General features: G+C 39.4%; 1 protein-coding gene across 2 annotated transcripts in view; it reads left to right on the forward strand.

Annotated features, from left to right (window-relative positions):
- Nucleotides 1-13,562, forward strand: part of grik4 (glutamate receptor, ionotropic, kainate 4) — a 397,525-nt gene that overhangs the window by 283,947 nt on the left and 100,016 nt on the right. For both annotated transcript variants that reach the window (XM_084125539.1, XM_084125538.1), the window contains exon 8: nt 5,166-5,219. In XM_084125539.1, coding sequence (XP_083981665.1) covers nt 5,166-5,219 — 54 coding nt within the window. The remainder of the gene's footprint in view (nt 1-5,165; nt 5,220-13,562) is intronic.

Consider the following 13,562-nt stretch of genomic DNA (forward strand, 5'->3'; position numbering starts at 1 on the left):
AGATGGAAGAATTTAATGATGCCATTAAACTACATAAGTGTTCCTCTAGTTTCACAGTGTAGCCTTATTCTCATGACCCTTTTGTCTTTTAAGTGTAAGAGTTAAATGTTGCTCCTCGGTTGTAAGATGGACGCATATGAGCTGTAGTAAATACAATTTTACGTTAAAAGCAAATGAACATACACATACATGGATGCCACCTCATGATTGAATAATTTGATATAGATGACTGATTGAACATACACACAAACCTCTGCAGCACATGTGTGAGACGTGAATCATTATTTTCAGGAAATAGAAATTAATGGCTCAGCAGGATAGGCTGATTGCAGGAACCGAGGAAAAGAGAGTGAAGGTGATCGATGGAGATAAAATGGACAGAAAGAGAGACTTAGCATTTTTAAATGTAAGCATGCACTAGATAAACATGTTTTTTGCAGTGTTTTTGCGGATGACACAATGTTCTAAAAATGCGGCTCTCCAGTTAAAAGAAGTTCAACTTTTTTACACAACAGTGCTCCTAGACCCGAAATGTTACTGATGCTTCTATGTTTTTAGCTTTTTATAGGTTGTTGTGTTGTAATTGTTGGAGCTTGTATTGCAAGACAAATTTCCGTGTACACGGACAATAAAGTGCTATCAATCAATCAATCAATCAATCAATCTAATGTACAGTCACAATTACAGTTGTTCAACAAATTTTCTCTGGCAAAATGTTGTCATTTCAGGGATTCGCGTGATTGGAATTTTTTTTGCATGAGGGCGAAAGAATTCCCCATGCAGATTTTGCAACGGGTTCAAGCTGGAAACGTGAACTTGCCGCTTTGACTAAAAGAAAGCTGCTTGGTTTGAAAGTGTCTTCTGTGTGTGTTGTGCTTCATACATCGCTACACTATTGATTGTAGACAAAGGAATTTCCTTGATTTTGCAGAATTGTTTTTTGACCGCAACTTAATTTGAATTTAAATTGCATGTGTTGTGAATGTCATCATAACTTATCATAATAACCACCAGCCCATCCCTTCCCTTCCCTTCCCTTCCCTTCCCTTCCCTTCCCTTCCCCTTCCCTTCCCTTCCCTTCCCTTCCCTTCCCTTCCCTTCCCTTCCCTTCCCTTCCCTTCCCTTCCCTTCCCTTCCCTTCCCTTCCCTTCCCTTCCCTTCCCTTCCTTCCCTTCCCTTCCTTCCTTCCCTTCCCTTCCCTTCCCTTCCCTTCCCTTCCCTTCCTACTTGACTCACTTATTCTCATCTTGTCTCATCTCATGTTATCTTGACTCTTCTGTGCTCTCACATTTTAGACATTATAGCCAATTGTTATCCCCCGTTATTCCTCTCTATTCACTCCATTGCTCTTTAATCAAAGTGTCTCATGACCATCACAGGTCTTTCCTTGGTATTTCCTGTTGCTATGGAGACACAGGGACAAACGCCACCACTGTTACACCGGTGGTTTGTGCGGTTCTCAGTGGTTTCTTTGTCTGTTTGTCACCCTTACTGTGATTCCCATACAGTGCCTCTTTCAACCCATTTCTCCCTCTCTCTTTCTGTATATCTTACTGTCTCTTGTTTCATCCACTCACATTTCTTCTTCATGTCTCTCTGTTCCTCTCTCTCTTTGGATCTATTTGGAGCAAGCATGCGGCAGAGCAGTGAAAGTTTGGCACTCGTACAGCTTGTGAGGAGCGAGTGTAGGGCAAGCATGCTAGAGCTGTTTGCCAATGTTCACAGCACGGCTCACACACCAGCTTGAGTTACATGATTCAATTACATGGGCAATTTCAGGGAAAAATCTTTCATTATAAAATACTTAACGCAAGGACAAAATTATCATAACCTGGAAAAACTCTTTCCTCCATTTTCTCCTTCTCTATCTTTTCAACACAACACTGGTCAAATGAAATGCGGATGGGCATTATGGAAAGCTAGACAGACAGTCATGACGATACATGGGTGTATATCTACCAGACAGAGTGTAAGTGCCTTAATACAGATGCTGTTTCAAACCATATTACAATCACAAGAGAACAGGTGCCCAGGGGTGCTGTGTTAGCATGACTTATGCTCTGAAATGTAGGAACAAAGCTGGGAGTTTGGGAAGTTAAAAACTGGTACTTCTGCCACCATCAGCAGATCTGAGGTCCCTACAAATTATGCTCTGCCACATAAGTTGTACGTCACACAGGTCGGAAAGAACACAACTTTGGGGCTGTACAATCAATAATGTTCAAACAAAAAGTGTAGAGGGCACATTTCGAAGTAGGGATGAGAAAAACTGCTTATTTTCAAAGGCTAGAAAATCTGTTCATTGAGTTGCCTGAATGTCTAGTCAATTAATCAGCCTTAAGGACGCCATGTTACACTACTGTTCAAAAGTTTGGGGTCAGTAATACTGTTTAAATGTTTTTGAAAGTCTCTTATGTTCACCTGCATTTATGTGATCAATCATACAGTAAAAACAGTTATATTGTGAAATATTGTTACATTTAAAATAACTGTTTTCTATTTAAATATATTTTAAAATTTAAATTATTCTTGTGGTCGCAAAGCTGAATTTTTAGCATCATTCTTGCAGTCTTCAGTGTCACATGATCCCTAACAAATCAACCATAATATGCTGATTTCCTGCTCAAGTATTTCTTATTATTTCCAGTGTTGAAAACAGTTGTGAATGGACATTTGTGTTTTTCAGGATTCTTTGATCAATATAAAGTTTAAATGATTTGGAATAGAAATCTTTTGTAACATTATGGGCCCTATCTCGCACCCAGCGCAATTGACTTTGTACACCGATGCATGTATCATTCCTATTTTGCACCCGCGCACAGCAGACTTTTCCCGCCACAGACGCACGTCGGTAAATTAGGAAATTAACTTGCGCTCCCGGGGGCAGTTCAGCACAAAGAGGAGGCGTGTTCCGGTGCTAACGTTCCCTGGTGCTATTTTGCAGGTTTAGAAAACAATTCCGCCACTGACCAGGAAAAACCTAGTCTAAAGTTAGTGGCGCGTTGCGCATGTTATTCATATGCTATTTTAAGGGCGCATGCTTGGCCATAATCAATGTAGTGTGTGCACAACGCACATGCACTTTGCTTATCTCATCTACACACAGACGCAGCAGTTCTCATTTTTAGAAAACCATACATTATTACAAGGAAAAATATTAACACACGAGGGAAATCATTGTTGTGTCCATGAAGATGTGAAAAAATAGACATAAATTTAGCTTACACATTTACCCAAATTTTTATACGCCTGTTTAACCGAAGCTAATTTGGGTGGGTTTCTCCATCCCCATACAATGTCACTTCTCTGTGTTTTACAGCCCTGACGAGAACGTCGGTCTCTTCAGCTGTGAACCGCTCCTGGCGTGCACCTGGCAAATCCAGCTACTTCAGACCAACCCATTTTAGATTTGCGTCGGTCGCAAGAGTCATTTATCCCGCCGGTATAATAGCAACAGCGCTCAAGACCCTCCCACAAAGTTACTTGCGTTTCGCACTTGATACTTGCGTTTCAGATCGTTAAAATAGGGCCCTATAAATGTCTTTACTGTCCCTTTAGATCAATTTAATTGATCCTTGCCAAAGAAATGTATTCTTTCTTTCTTACTTTCAAAAAAATACTAACACCAAACTTTTGAACGGTAGTGTATAATTATTTTATAATTAACTTTCACTACAATGTCAAAAAAAATCTGCATGACCAGTCAAAGTCATCCATCCAGTGTAATAATAGTAATATACAGTATGTATCTGTTAATTGGCTGTTTTTAAGTGACTAGTGGACTACTCAGCCATTGTGACTCATTCCTATTCTGAAGTGCCCAATAACTAAAAAGAAATCTCTGTATGTTCTGTAATGGCGAGTTCCCACTCCACTGAACGATTTTAGGGCCGATTTTCGCTTGCCGACAGGTTTTGTGAGATCGCCGACAAATGCCCAAAATCATAGGCAAATCGGTGCTCGTTCACGTGAGTGACAATCACGAGGTGTGAATTATCAAAGACGCAATCGAGAGGATTGCAGATCAGTCGCCGACGCCCGACGCCCGCTGACTGAAAACTACATCGGTGATGACCTATAGCCAATGAGAGAGGGCAAGAAACAGGACAACGGGATATTCGGGGAGGAGTTATAGACCAGAATATCAGTATTTCAATAGATATATTTACAATTATATCAAACAGAAACAAAGCACAAACATTTGCTTGACCAGAAGCAACAGCAGCACAATGTCATTGCAAAATCATTTATTTACCCCCAACTCTCTTTGCAGAACACACTGTCCTTGCTCACCTCATCTTCCCAACCATTTCCTCCTGCATAATCAGTTTTTTTTCTTCTTCTCCTTTTCACTGCAAATCAGCGCACAGACAATTTGGATCACACATCTTCTTGCAGGCTATCATTTTTAATAACAATTTCAGTCTCACGCACGCGTGATCTTGCGTTATTTCCTTTTCACTTCTCGCATGTGTTTGGTTGTGAAAGTTTGCGGACCAGACAGAAGTTGTCGCTGATTCTTTCTTTTGTAAAGTCATGCAGTGTGAAACCCTCCTGTCGCCGATCCATCGTGCAATCTTATTGATTATGACTGCGCAAGGTTAATGAAAAGATCTGCAAGAGCAGTTTTGGAGAAATTATTTGTGAAACCTATAATAATTACCAAGTTAGTGTTTTAGTGTTCTTTTTGCTCTAGGAAATGTGAAATTTTTCACTGCAGGTTATTTTTGATCAATATGTTTTTAATTTATTATTTAACTAGATGAAATACAACAATGCTGTTCAATCTCTTTCCCTATTTTGCATTTCTTGTACTCCAAACTGTCCCTTTTACTCAGTTTTCTCTCCACTTCCATAGAAATAATTGTTGAAAGTGTTTTCACCCCTGACATCTGATTGACATATTGTATTTGCTGCTTGGTTTCCTTGGAGACAGTGGAGAATTGATAAATAGAATGGCAATGACAGTCAGAGCGGGAATGTTGTCTGTCTTTTGTTAGCTTTCATCCAACTCTGAACAGGTTTTACAAAGCAGAGAACCTTGCCTTTTTCTTCTCAATGGCGGCGATGACGTGCACAGATTCAGACTATGTACAGTAACTGTTTAAATTAGCCTAGCATTGTCAAAAATGTTTAATGTTACCTCTCTCTTCTCTCTTCTCCAGGCCTCAGAGTTGGGGATGCTGTCAGTTTACTACACCTACATCCTGACTTCCTTGGTGAGAGAATTTATGGGTTATACACTCTAATGCAGAAGTTCTTCAAGCAAATGCCTGTAAAGTAAAGAAGCTGTTTAATGTTTCCTCCCACATTAAAATACTATCATACAATAGTATATTTATATTATACTCCTGGGGCAAAAAAATGGCTAAAAATTAAGGTTTTAATTGTCTTAACTGCAAATTATTGGTCAGGAAATAAGCAAATTGTACGCAAATGCACTACTTAAAAAGCCATTGCTGTCTCAGAAAACCCATCAAAGACAGAATGATGTTTTTGGCAGAATATGGGAAGTTGTGTGTGGATTAAACACGAGTTTGATAATGATGCTCCAAAGCGCTGGCTTCAAAAATCTGCTAAGAAATATAATAATAAATGCATCTCTACCACAGTGAATTATCAATGTTGAAAACAGAGTGCTGTTTAAAAGGTTTGTAAAAACTTTTCTCATAAAATTAATTGCACATCACCACATTTTTCAATGATTCTCAAACGACTCGTCGGATGAATCCGTCTCTCTAAATCCCTCCTTTCCGAGAGCTACTCTGCTCTGATTGGCCAGATGGCCCAGTCTGTTGTGATTGGTCTACCGCTTACAGCGCATGTCGGAAACGAAACTGAATTTTAGCACCGGAGGCTTCCTAAAGCTCAGAGATTGTACACACTGTAAAGACAGTAATAATGGCGTCGATTTTACCATATCAAGCAGAGCGGGAGTTGATGATGAAACACTGGAAGAACTAGTTATTCAACCCGATCCTCCATCGCAGAACGACTTGAACAGTCCTCATCCTTTGGAAGTGTTTACAATATTGTATTTTTGTTCAACACAATTGCTTTTTATTGCATAAAATTGCACAAACAATAATTAGTGTACCCCAAACTTCAGGATTATTTAAATCTGAGAGGAAATGGCTAATGACAAAGCCACCATGTTAAAACCACACTGAAATTGAACGTAAGGTTGTGCTGCACTTGCAATGATTTTTTTTTTCTCCAGGTGATTCAAGTATGCTATAAACAGTATCTTTGATGTTTCCGTTTCAATCTTTCTGCTTCACTCTGATGTGTGCTAGAAATAACAAACCAGGATGGATTTTTCAAAAGTTTTTCATCCAAAATGGCTTTTAGTTCAGAGCGCTTTAAGAGCAGCCACTCAGTGTGGAACAAACCGACATACTTCAACACACTCCAACCTAATTTAAAGAAGCCACTTCATTTCCCCACACTGCTTTCCTTCACTTATTTAGTCTCTCCTGCCGCCACCGTTCATGCGTCCAACACACCAACTCCGCACCGTCCTCCCGTCCGTGTGCTAGTGTTTCATTACGCCTTTATCACGGTGTGAAAAAGGCCTGTCAAAAGCACACTACATCCATCACAAACGCAGTAATCAGTAAATGACTCAGAGAGAGCTTTTTAGCTTCTGCTCTGGTCACGCTCTGGGGAGTAATGAAGCACTTAGTGATGCAGGTACATGGTGGAATTGTTGTAACCCTTTGTATGGTGAGATGAGCTACTTTGGTTATAGCTGCCATGATGAAAAGTGTCTTTTACACCAGCAAGGTGCATGTTCAACAGGTACCAAACCAGAGATGGAGCACTCATAGAAAAATGGGTGAAATCATATCACTCAATATGGCTGCAACAAGAATGGAAGTCTCGCCTTTCAGTTAAAATAACCGATATATTTTGTTAACCAGAGCAAGCACATTAACTAGACCAGGCTGAAAAAACCCCCCAGCATGATTTGAGTTAAAGTCTGCATTAAACTGAAGTTGTGATAGTCTTTTCTTCCCTATTGTGACGTGTATCCAAGTGAAACGGATTCTCAAACAAGAAAAAATAGAGCGGTACTTGATTTTGGGTTAGGGTTAGGGTTAGGGTTAGGGGGTTGATTAGATGGTTGTGGTTTGCTAATGCTGTGATCTCATGTGAGTGACAGGTTGTCCCACCCTCACGCCAGTAAACACGTCAGAGAAGAGAAGAGATGTCACTGCAAGAGGGAGAAGCTATTTTGATTAAAGATTACAATGGCACATTCATTCGATGGCACATCACATAAATAAAAAATATAAGAATTGAGAATTAATTCATAAAATAAGAATTGTCAATTTTGATTTGAAAGAAGTGAAATATGTGATATTGTTGTCAAATTTTACTGCTGATTCAACATAAATGTGCTTTCTTTACCATTATCTAAAAAGTAGCTCCCTGGAGCCCTTACCAAGATGGCTGCCAAATTGACTTTCCTCCATTTTTAAACATTTACGGGAAAGGACCGGATAGATGGATGGATAGATGGCCTCTTTAGATGTAGAGGAGTCCTTGGGCACTTTAAGAGATGGAATCGGTTTGCTGATAAGCGAGTGCAATTTGTGACTGTGCTGGGGGCGGGGCATTTTTCAAAGGCAATTTCTGATCGAGCCATGAGCAGAGGCCAAAACATCACACCCACACATGGATTTACATCTCTGTCATCTCACCTGAATCCATCTGTCATGGCAATAATTCAAGTCCCCATGGGATCTTGGCTCAGATATATTGTTTCTGTACATTACAGCAACTGCAGTGTGTCTCTCGCAGTGAATGTAAATTAGGACTTCACAGCGTCCAAACAAGCTGTGAATCACGCTCACCTGCTGCTTGTGAATCAATTTGAGGAATGAATCATTAGTTGTGACAGCATACATACAAACCTTTTCCTAAAGTGCACTTCTTTAGTGCAGTTATTAAATTCTGTAATTTACTTGCTCTTGTTCCAAACTCATATGACTTAGATTCTTCTTAAATTGTTTTAATACAAAGTGTTATTTTAATACAATTAAAATTCATGGGCTCAAATGTTGTTTGGTTTCCAACGTTCTTCAAAATCGTTTTTGTTCCTTAGAAAAAAACTGAAGTCATATGGGTTTGAAAGGACATGAGGGTGAGGCCAATTGGAGATCTTGACTGGACTGGACTGGACGTGACATTTATTTTTCCATGCATTTTAGCCTCATTAATGCAAAAAAAAAATCTAATGCATATTGTAGAGCAGTGATTCTCATTTAATTCTGTTCAGTTACAGAAATCTCTAAAACACACGGTAGATCCCCCCCCCCCCCCCCTCCTCTGCTAAAACAGTAATAATAAAGATGTAAAATCTACCGCGTGTTCTAGAGATTTCTACCACTTTCTTTCAAGTGGTCCGTTACCTCCATCTCAAGCTTTATCCAGTGCAGTTTTTGGCTTGCTCTTTTCAGAAACTTCACTTTTCAGACATTACATGCCAATTTCAATCTTGTCCTCATTATCACACAGGAAGAGCAAGAGCTACCGCTGATATGAAACATCCCTGTAATTTGATACAACATCCTTCCCCACCTCCGTTAGAGATCGGGTTCAGTAGGTTAATTGCAATAATGAAAGGAAAAGAGCATAGCCATTTTGCTCTAATTACTAGATGTATTCTCTCTATTGGTAACTGCTGTACTGGTGAGCAGTAAAGGGATTGTTGCTTTGTGATTTGTGCAGGCAATAACTCCGCTTTGCCGAGTGAAGAACGTTTTCATCTGTGTTTGACTGTCACCCAGGGATTCGGCCTTTGTGCTGCGTTTAAATGAAAGAGGTGTGCCAACGAGACCAGTGTGCCAGAGAGATCTGGTTTTATTGAACAATCTCTGGAGATCAGAAAGTTCATGTTGACATATCTGATTTCCCTGTGTAAGTTCTCAGTAAACATTGTTTTTCACGAATGCATTGATGCATTCTTGACACATCTGTTGAAACACATGGAACAGATTATGTGCCCTCATCACATGTGTTGCACAAAAAGAGTAGAGCATGTGATCAAAAAATTAAAATTTGATGAGGGTCCCTCAGACTCAGCTCACAGGAGTAATTATAGACTTCCTTATGGAGAAGACGTTAGGAACCTGGGATTTAGATTAATTGCATATTAACCACAAGAATTACAAAGAAAGAATTTTTGTTCTTGTTTTTTTTTCTGCCTTAACAGGAATTAAGAAGAATATGATTATATAGACTAATATAGTATTTTGTCTGCTCTGAATTTACAAGCCTGTACTTAAAGTATACAGTAAATATTTTACATATTCTACTGAAATGAGAAGTCAGGGGTCAATAGCACAGGAGACATTTTTGTGTCACGTTTCAATTTAAAAAATTTCGAGGTAAATATGTTTTTGACAGTTGTGATGCATCTCGCTGTTTGTACCATGTGTAGCAAACCCCCTTGGATTCCGAAAGCCTCAACGGATGCGTGAAGCATCCTTTAATTCAGCATGCACGACAACGGGATGTATTCAAACTGCATCTTTTTTCCGTACACCGACATCATATCACAGCACCGTGAAAACTATATTAACTCATAAAACAACAAGATCCACAATTCAAACGTAGACTCATAACATGATGAATTACAGAAACATCACAAACATTACATTGCGCAACAAACATTCATTCATAAATTCATTTCTTTAATTACAATTAACATGCCTCGCTATGCTCCCCAAGGAGTGCAAATCTAATTATGCTAATCCTTTCATCAACATCAGATGTGCGTCAAGTTCATTTCAAATGATGCAAAGTATAAAATCCACATTAAAACAACGTAGGCTCAACGATCAGCGTCCAACATTTATGTCCGCCCGTCATCTTAAGCTCACTATGCCACCTGATCACTACGTTGTTCGAGAAAAGACAATTTCAGCACAAGTGTTCACGAATTTCCGATTACAATTTATATACACACACACAAGGTACATCGAAGACATTCAAAATACAAGTATCAAATTGCAAAATAATTTACACAAACATCTTCAGTGTTTCATAACCCAATCCATACTTATTTGCTTTTGCACTCTTTGTACCACATTAGGAACGTAAATACAGCATTCTAAATGGTCACTTACACCATGAGTGCCGTGTTTTTGAGACAACCTATCAAGTTAAAGAGATTGTTCAACCAAAAATGACAATTCTGTCATCATTTACTAACCATCACTTTCACAGCCCCCCAAAGATTGTTTTTTTTTTGTCTATACAATGAGGGGACCAATGGGGACCTGTGTTGTTTTGGACCCCATTGACTTTTTATTGTATGGACAAAAATAGTTGAAACAATCTTCAAAATAACTTTTTTTGTGTGTTCTGCAGGAGAAAGAGAGTTATACAGTTTTGTAACAACATGAAGGTGAGTAAATAATGACAGTATGGGTGTATATGGGGATATACAGTATTTAATATCCCATTAAAAAGAGTTATAAACACATCCGCTCCATCTAGCTTTTATTAAACTTTAGAGCGTGTCATGTATATACTTCCCCTAAAAGTGTTAATTTAACAAAGTATGCCACTACCTGTCATGTTAAACCTGCTGTAAGCGATAATTACTGGTTTCCTAAACATTCCCCTCGCCTTTCATTATTCAACAAAATAACCTCACTCACAAGTGTACACCACTGGCAGAGATCACCTATTTCAGTGGTATTTGACAGGCAGTAAGGATATGTATGTGTCTTTCCAAAAAAGATGTCGCTTACTGCAGCTTTAACTTTAAAAAAAAAAAAAAAGTTACAGCCACAATAAAAGAACAAAAGAGATGTAGCTTAATTAAGCGTATAAAATGCAAACACTATCTTTTTGGAGCAGGTTTTTGCTGCTGAATGACAAATGATACTGTTTATAGCACTTTCAAACACTGAAGTCTTTGCTAGTCCAACTGTAATTCGCGAGACCAGTTTCCCTTTCAATTATTTGCTCCGCCGTTTACATTCTGGAGCATTAATCTGCAGGAAGGAATTACAGAGAAGGCTTTTTTCTTTCTTTTTTTTTAAAGATAAGTGCAGAAAGGGAAGGTTTCTTCACGGTTTGTAAACAGCAGGAGCCATTGTTAAAGAGGCTATTGAAGTCGTACGCACGGAGAGCAAACATTGGTGTTCAGAGGTAAAGCAGAGGACACAAGGTAACAGGCTGTGAGCTGGGCTCAGGTGGGACCCGAGACCAGACAGAAGAGAGTGACAGGAAGGAGAAAAAAGGAAGGAAATGAACAAGACCATCTTTGGTTGCTTTTGCATAAGTAGACTGTACAAAGAGTTGGTCAGCATCACCTAGCAGCTGTATGCAGCTTCTATGGAGCATGGTTTTGTCATTACCAGCCGCTCTCGAAGACCTCTCAGCAGCCCCATGAGGCCCAGCCTCACATGACACTGATGAATGGGCTGCCATGCCACTCGCCTGTGTAATTTGTTTTTTAATCATTTCAAGTTGCTGGTAGGGGACAGAAAGAAAAGTCACATGCATCTTGTCACCAGTCTGATATGTCGGTTACCACTGACATTAAACCTTGTTTTTGTAGTATTTACCAAGGTATTTGTTATCTCAGAGTGAGCTAATACAGGGATACCCAATATAAATCATATGTATATTATGTACATGTAAAACATGTGGATGAGGTCGCTACAGAATTCCCAATTCAGTTTAATTTTGATTGGCGAGCTCTCGATTCTGATTCATTTCAGTATATTTTAGGTAAAATGTTCAATTTGCTTGCATGTGATAGAAAATCACTCTGCTAATGCTGTAAATTATACAGGGCAGTGTTTTAGACAGAATTTAACTGGTAACTCGTCTTTTTGAACTACTCGCTCAAATGAGTCTATCATTGTGTGATTTGTGCTACAGTTTTCTGTTTTTGAAGTACTTCCTCAGAGTAATTTGTTTGTGATTCAGACCACACAGTTTGTGCTACAGTAAATGTTTTTGATTCACTAAAAAAGAAAGGGCTCATAAGAATCATTTGTTTGTGATGAGTTTTTGATTTGCTAAAAAGTTCAATTTCAGTTGTTAGTTTCAGAAATCAGGCTTCACAAAATGTATTCAATACACATACATATTCCCCCCAGCCTTAGCGAAAATGTACGGTCTCATTAGCTAAATTTTGCATACAAAAAAGTTCCATTGTATATAGTGTAGGTTAAACCAAGTGTAGGTCCATGCGGTGAATTCTCCTGACCAACTTGAAATCCTTTGTTAAGTCATGCATGGATTCTTATTGAAATGGCTTTGGTTTTTATATCTTTGCAAGGGCCAAATAACTTGACAAGAATAGTAAAACTTTAAATTACTTGCCAACAGCCTGTGATAAAAATGGCATAATAAAATGACTAAATAAAGTCTTCATTAGAATCTAAAAAAGGGTTTGTGAAAACGTTATGCGATAAAATGCAATTAGCTCAATTGAAAAACAATAGAAGTTAATAGAAAGTACAGAGCATAATATAAAACAAACATTTGTTGGTGTATGGATATGTGTGTGTGTGTATGAGTGTGTGGCCATCTGCCATTCTTCATTTATTCATGCGCTGTGATCTCCCTCTGCATAAAACAGCCTCATTTTGGAGTGTCCTTTCCACTGAGACTGCTGACTGGCCTTTTATGTGCTGTGTACATTTTTGTTTGTGTGTGTGAGAGAGAGAGAATTATGCAGGGTCAGTGGTAAGCCTGCCGGGGTCTCCGCATAGTCAGATCTCCTCACAGTAGCTGATAGAGAGGAAATGAAGAAAGACAGGCCGGACCAGGGCAGCTGACCAAGGCCATCTACTCCCATCAGCCCAAGCCGTCTACACTGTTTACCCCCTATAATTCAGCTCTGCTCCCAGCCCTGGGCCGAGGGGAGAGATGTACAGCTGACCTGGTAAAGAGACCTAATCAGCTGTTCTGCAGCATTAGCTCCCTCCACTCTTCCCATCAGGAAACAGCCTCTTTCTCTTGCCAGCTTGCTTGCTTGTTCTTTCCTCAATGTGTGCTTGTATGTGTCCTGCTCACTTTTGATGCACATGTAAGGGCGTCCGTGTGAAGGCCCGCAGACACTAATGAGCAATTATGCTCGTCATTTGGCCATCATTAAATGGATTGCAGGGAGATGCGCACAGGCCTCAAGGGACAAATGAATTCCTTCCTTACAAATCTATCTTTACCAGATTTGGCTGATAAGGGCTTATGAGATAGACCATGTGCTCCTCGAAACATTAATTCAGCAAACCAGCTGCAGGGAAGGGCCTTGTCGAGGAGAAGGTCATGAATAATCAAGAAACAATCGCTCAATTCGGATAATGGCACCGTCTGAATTAGGCGTGATCCCGCAATCACCGGAAAGTCTTTCCATTTACCGTGAAGCACGGCGAGCAGCACCTCTGTTATGATACTCTGTGTCGAGCACCTGTCTATTAGCGAGAGTGGATGTAAATACAGCTATATCAGTTGATATTTATGGAGAAAGGGATGTCATAGGGCTGGATTGATTTGCTAAAACAAATGTGATATCATATTTGGATAAT

The sequence above is a fragment of the Abramis brama genome (genome assembly GCF_963993115.1).
Source record: "Abramis brama genome assembly, chromosome: 10".
NCBI lineage: Eukaryota > Metazoa > Chordata > Actinopteri > Cypriniformes > Leuciscidae > Abramis > Abramis brama.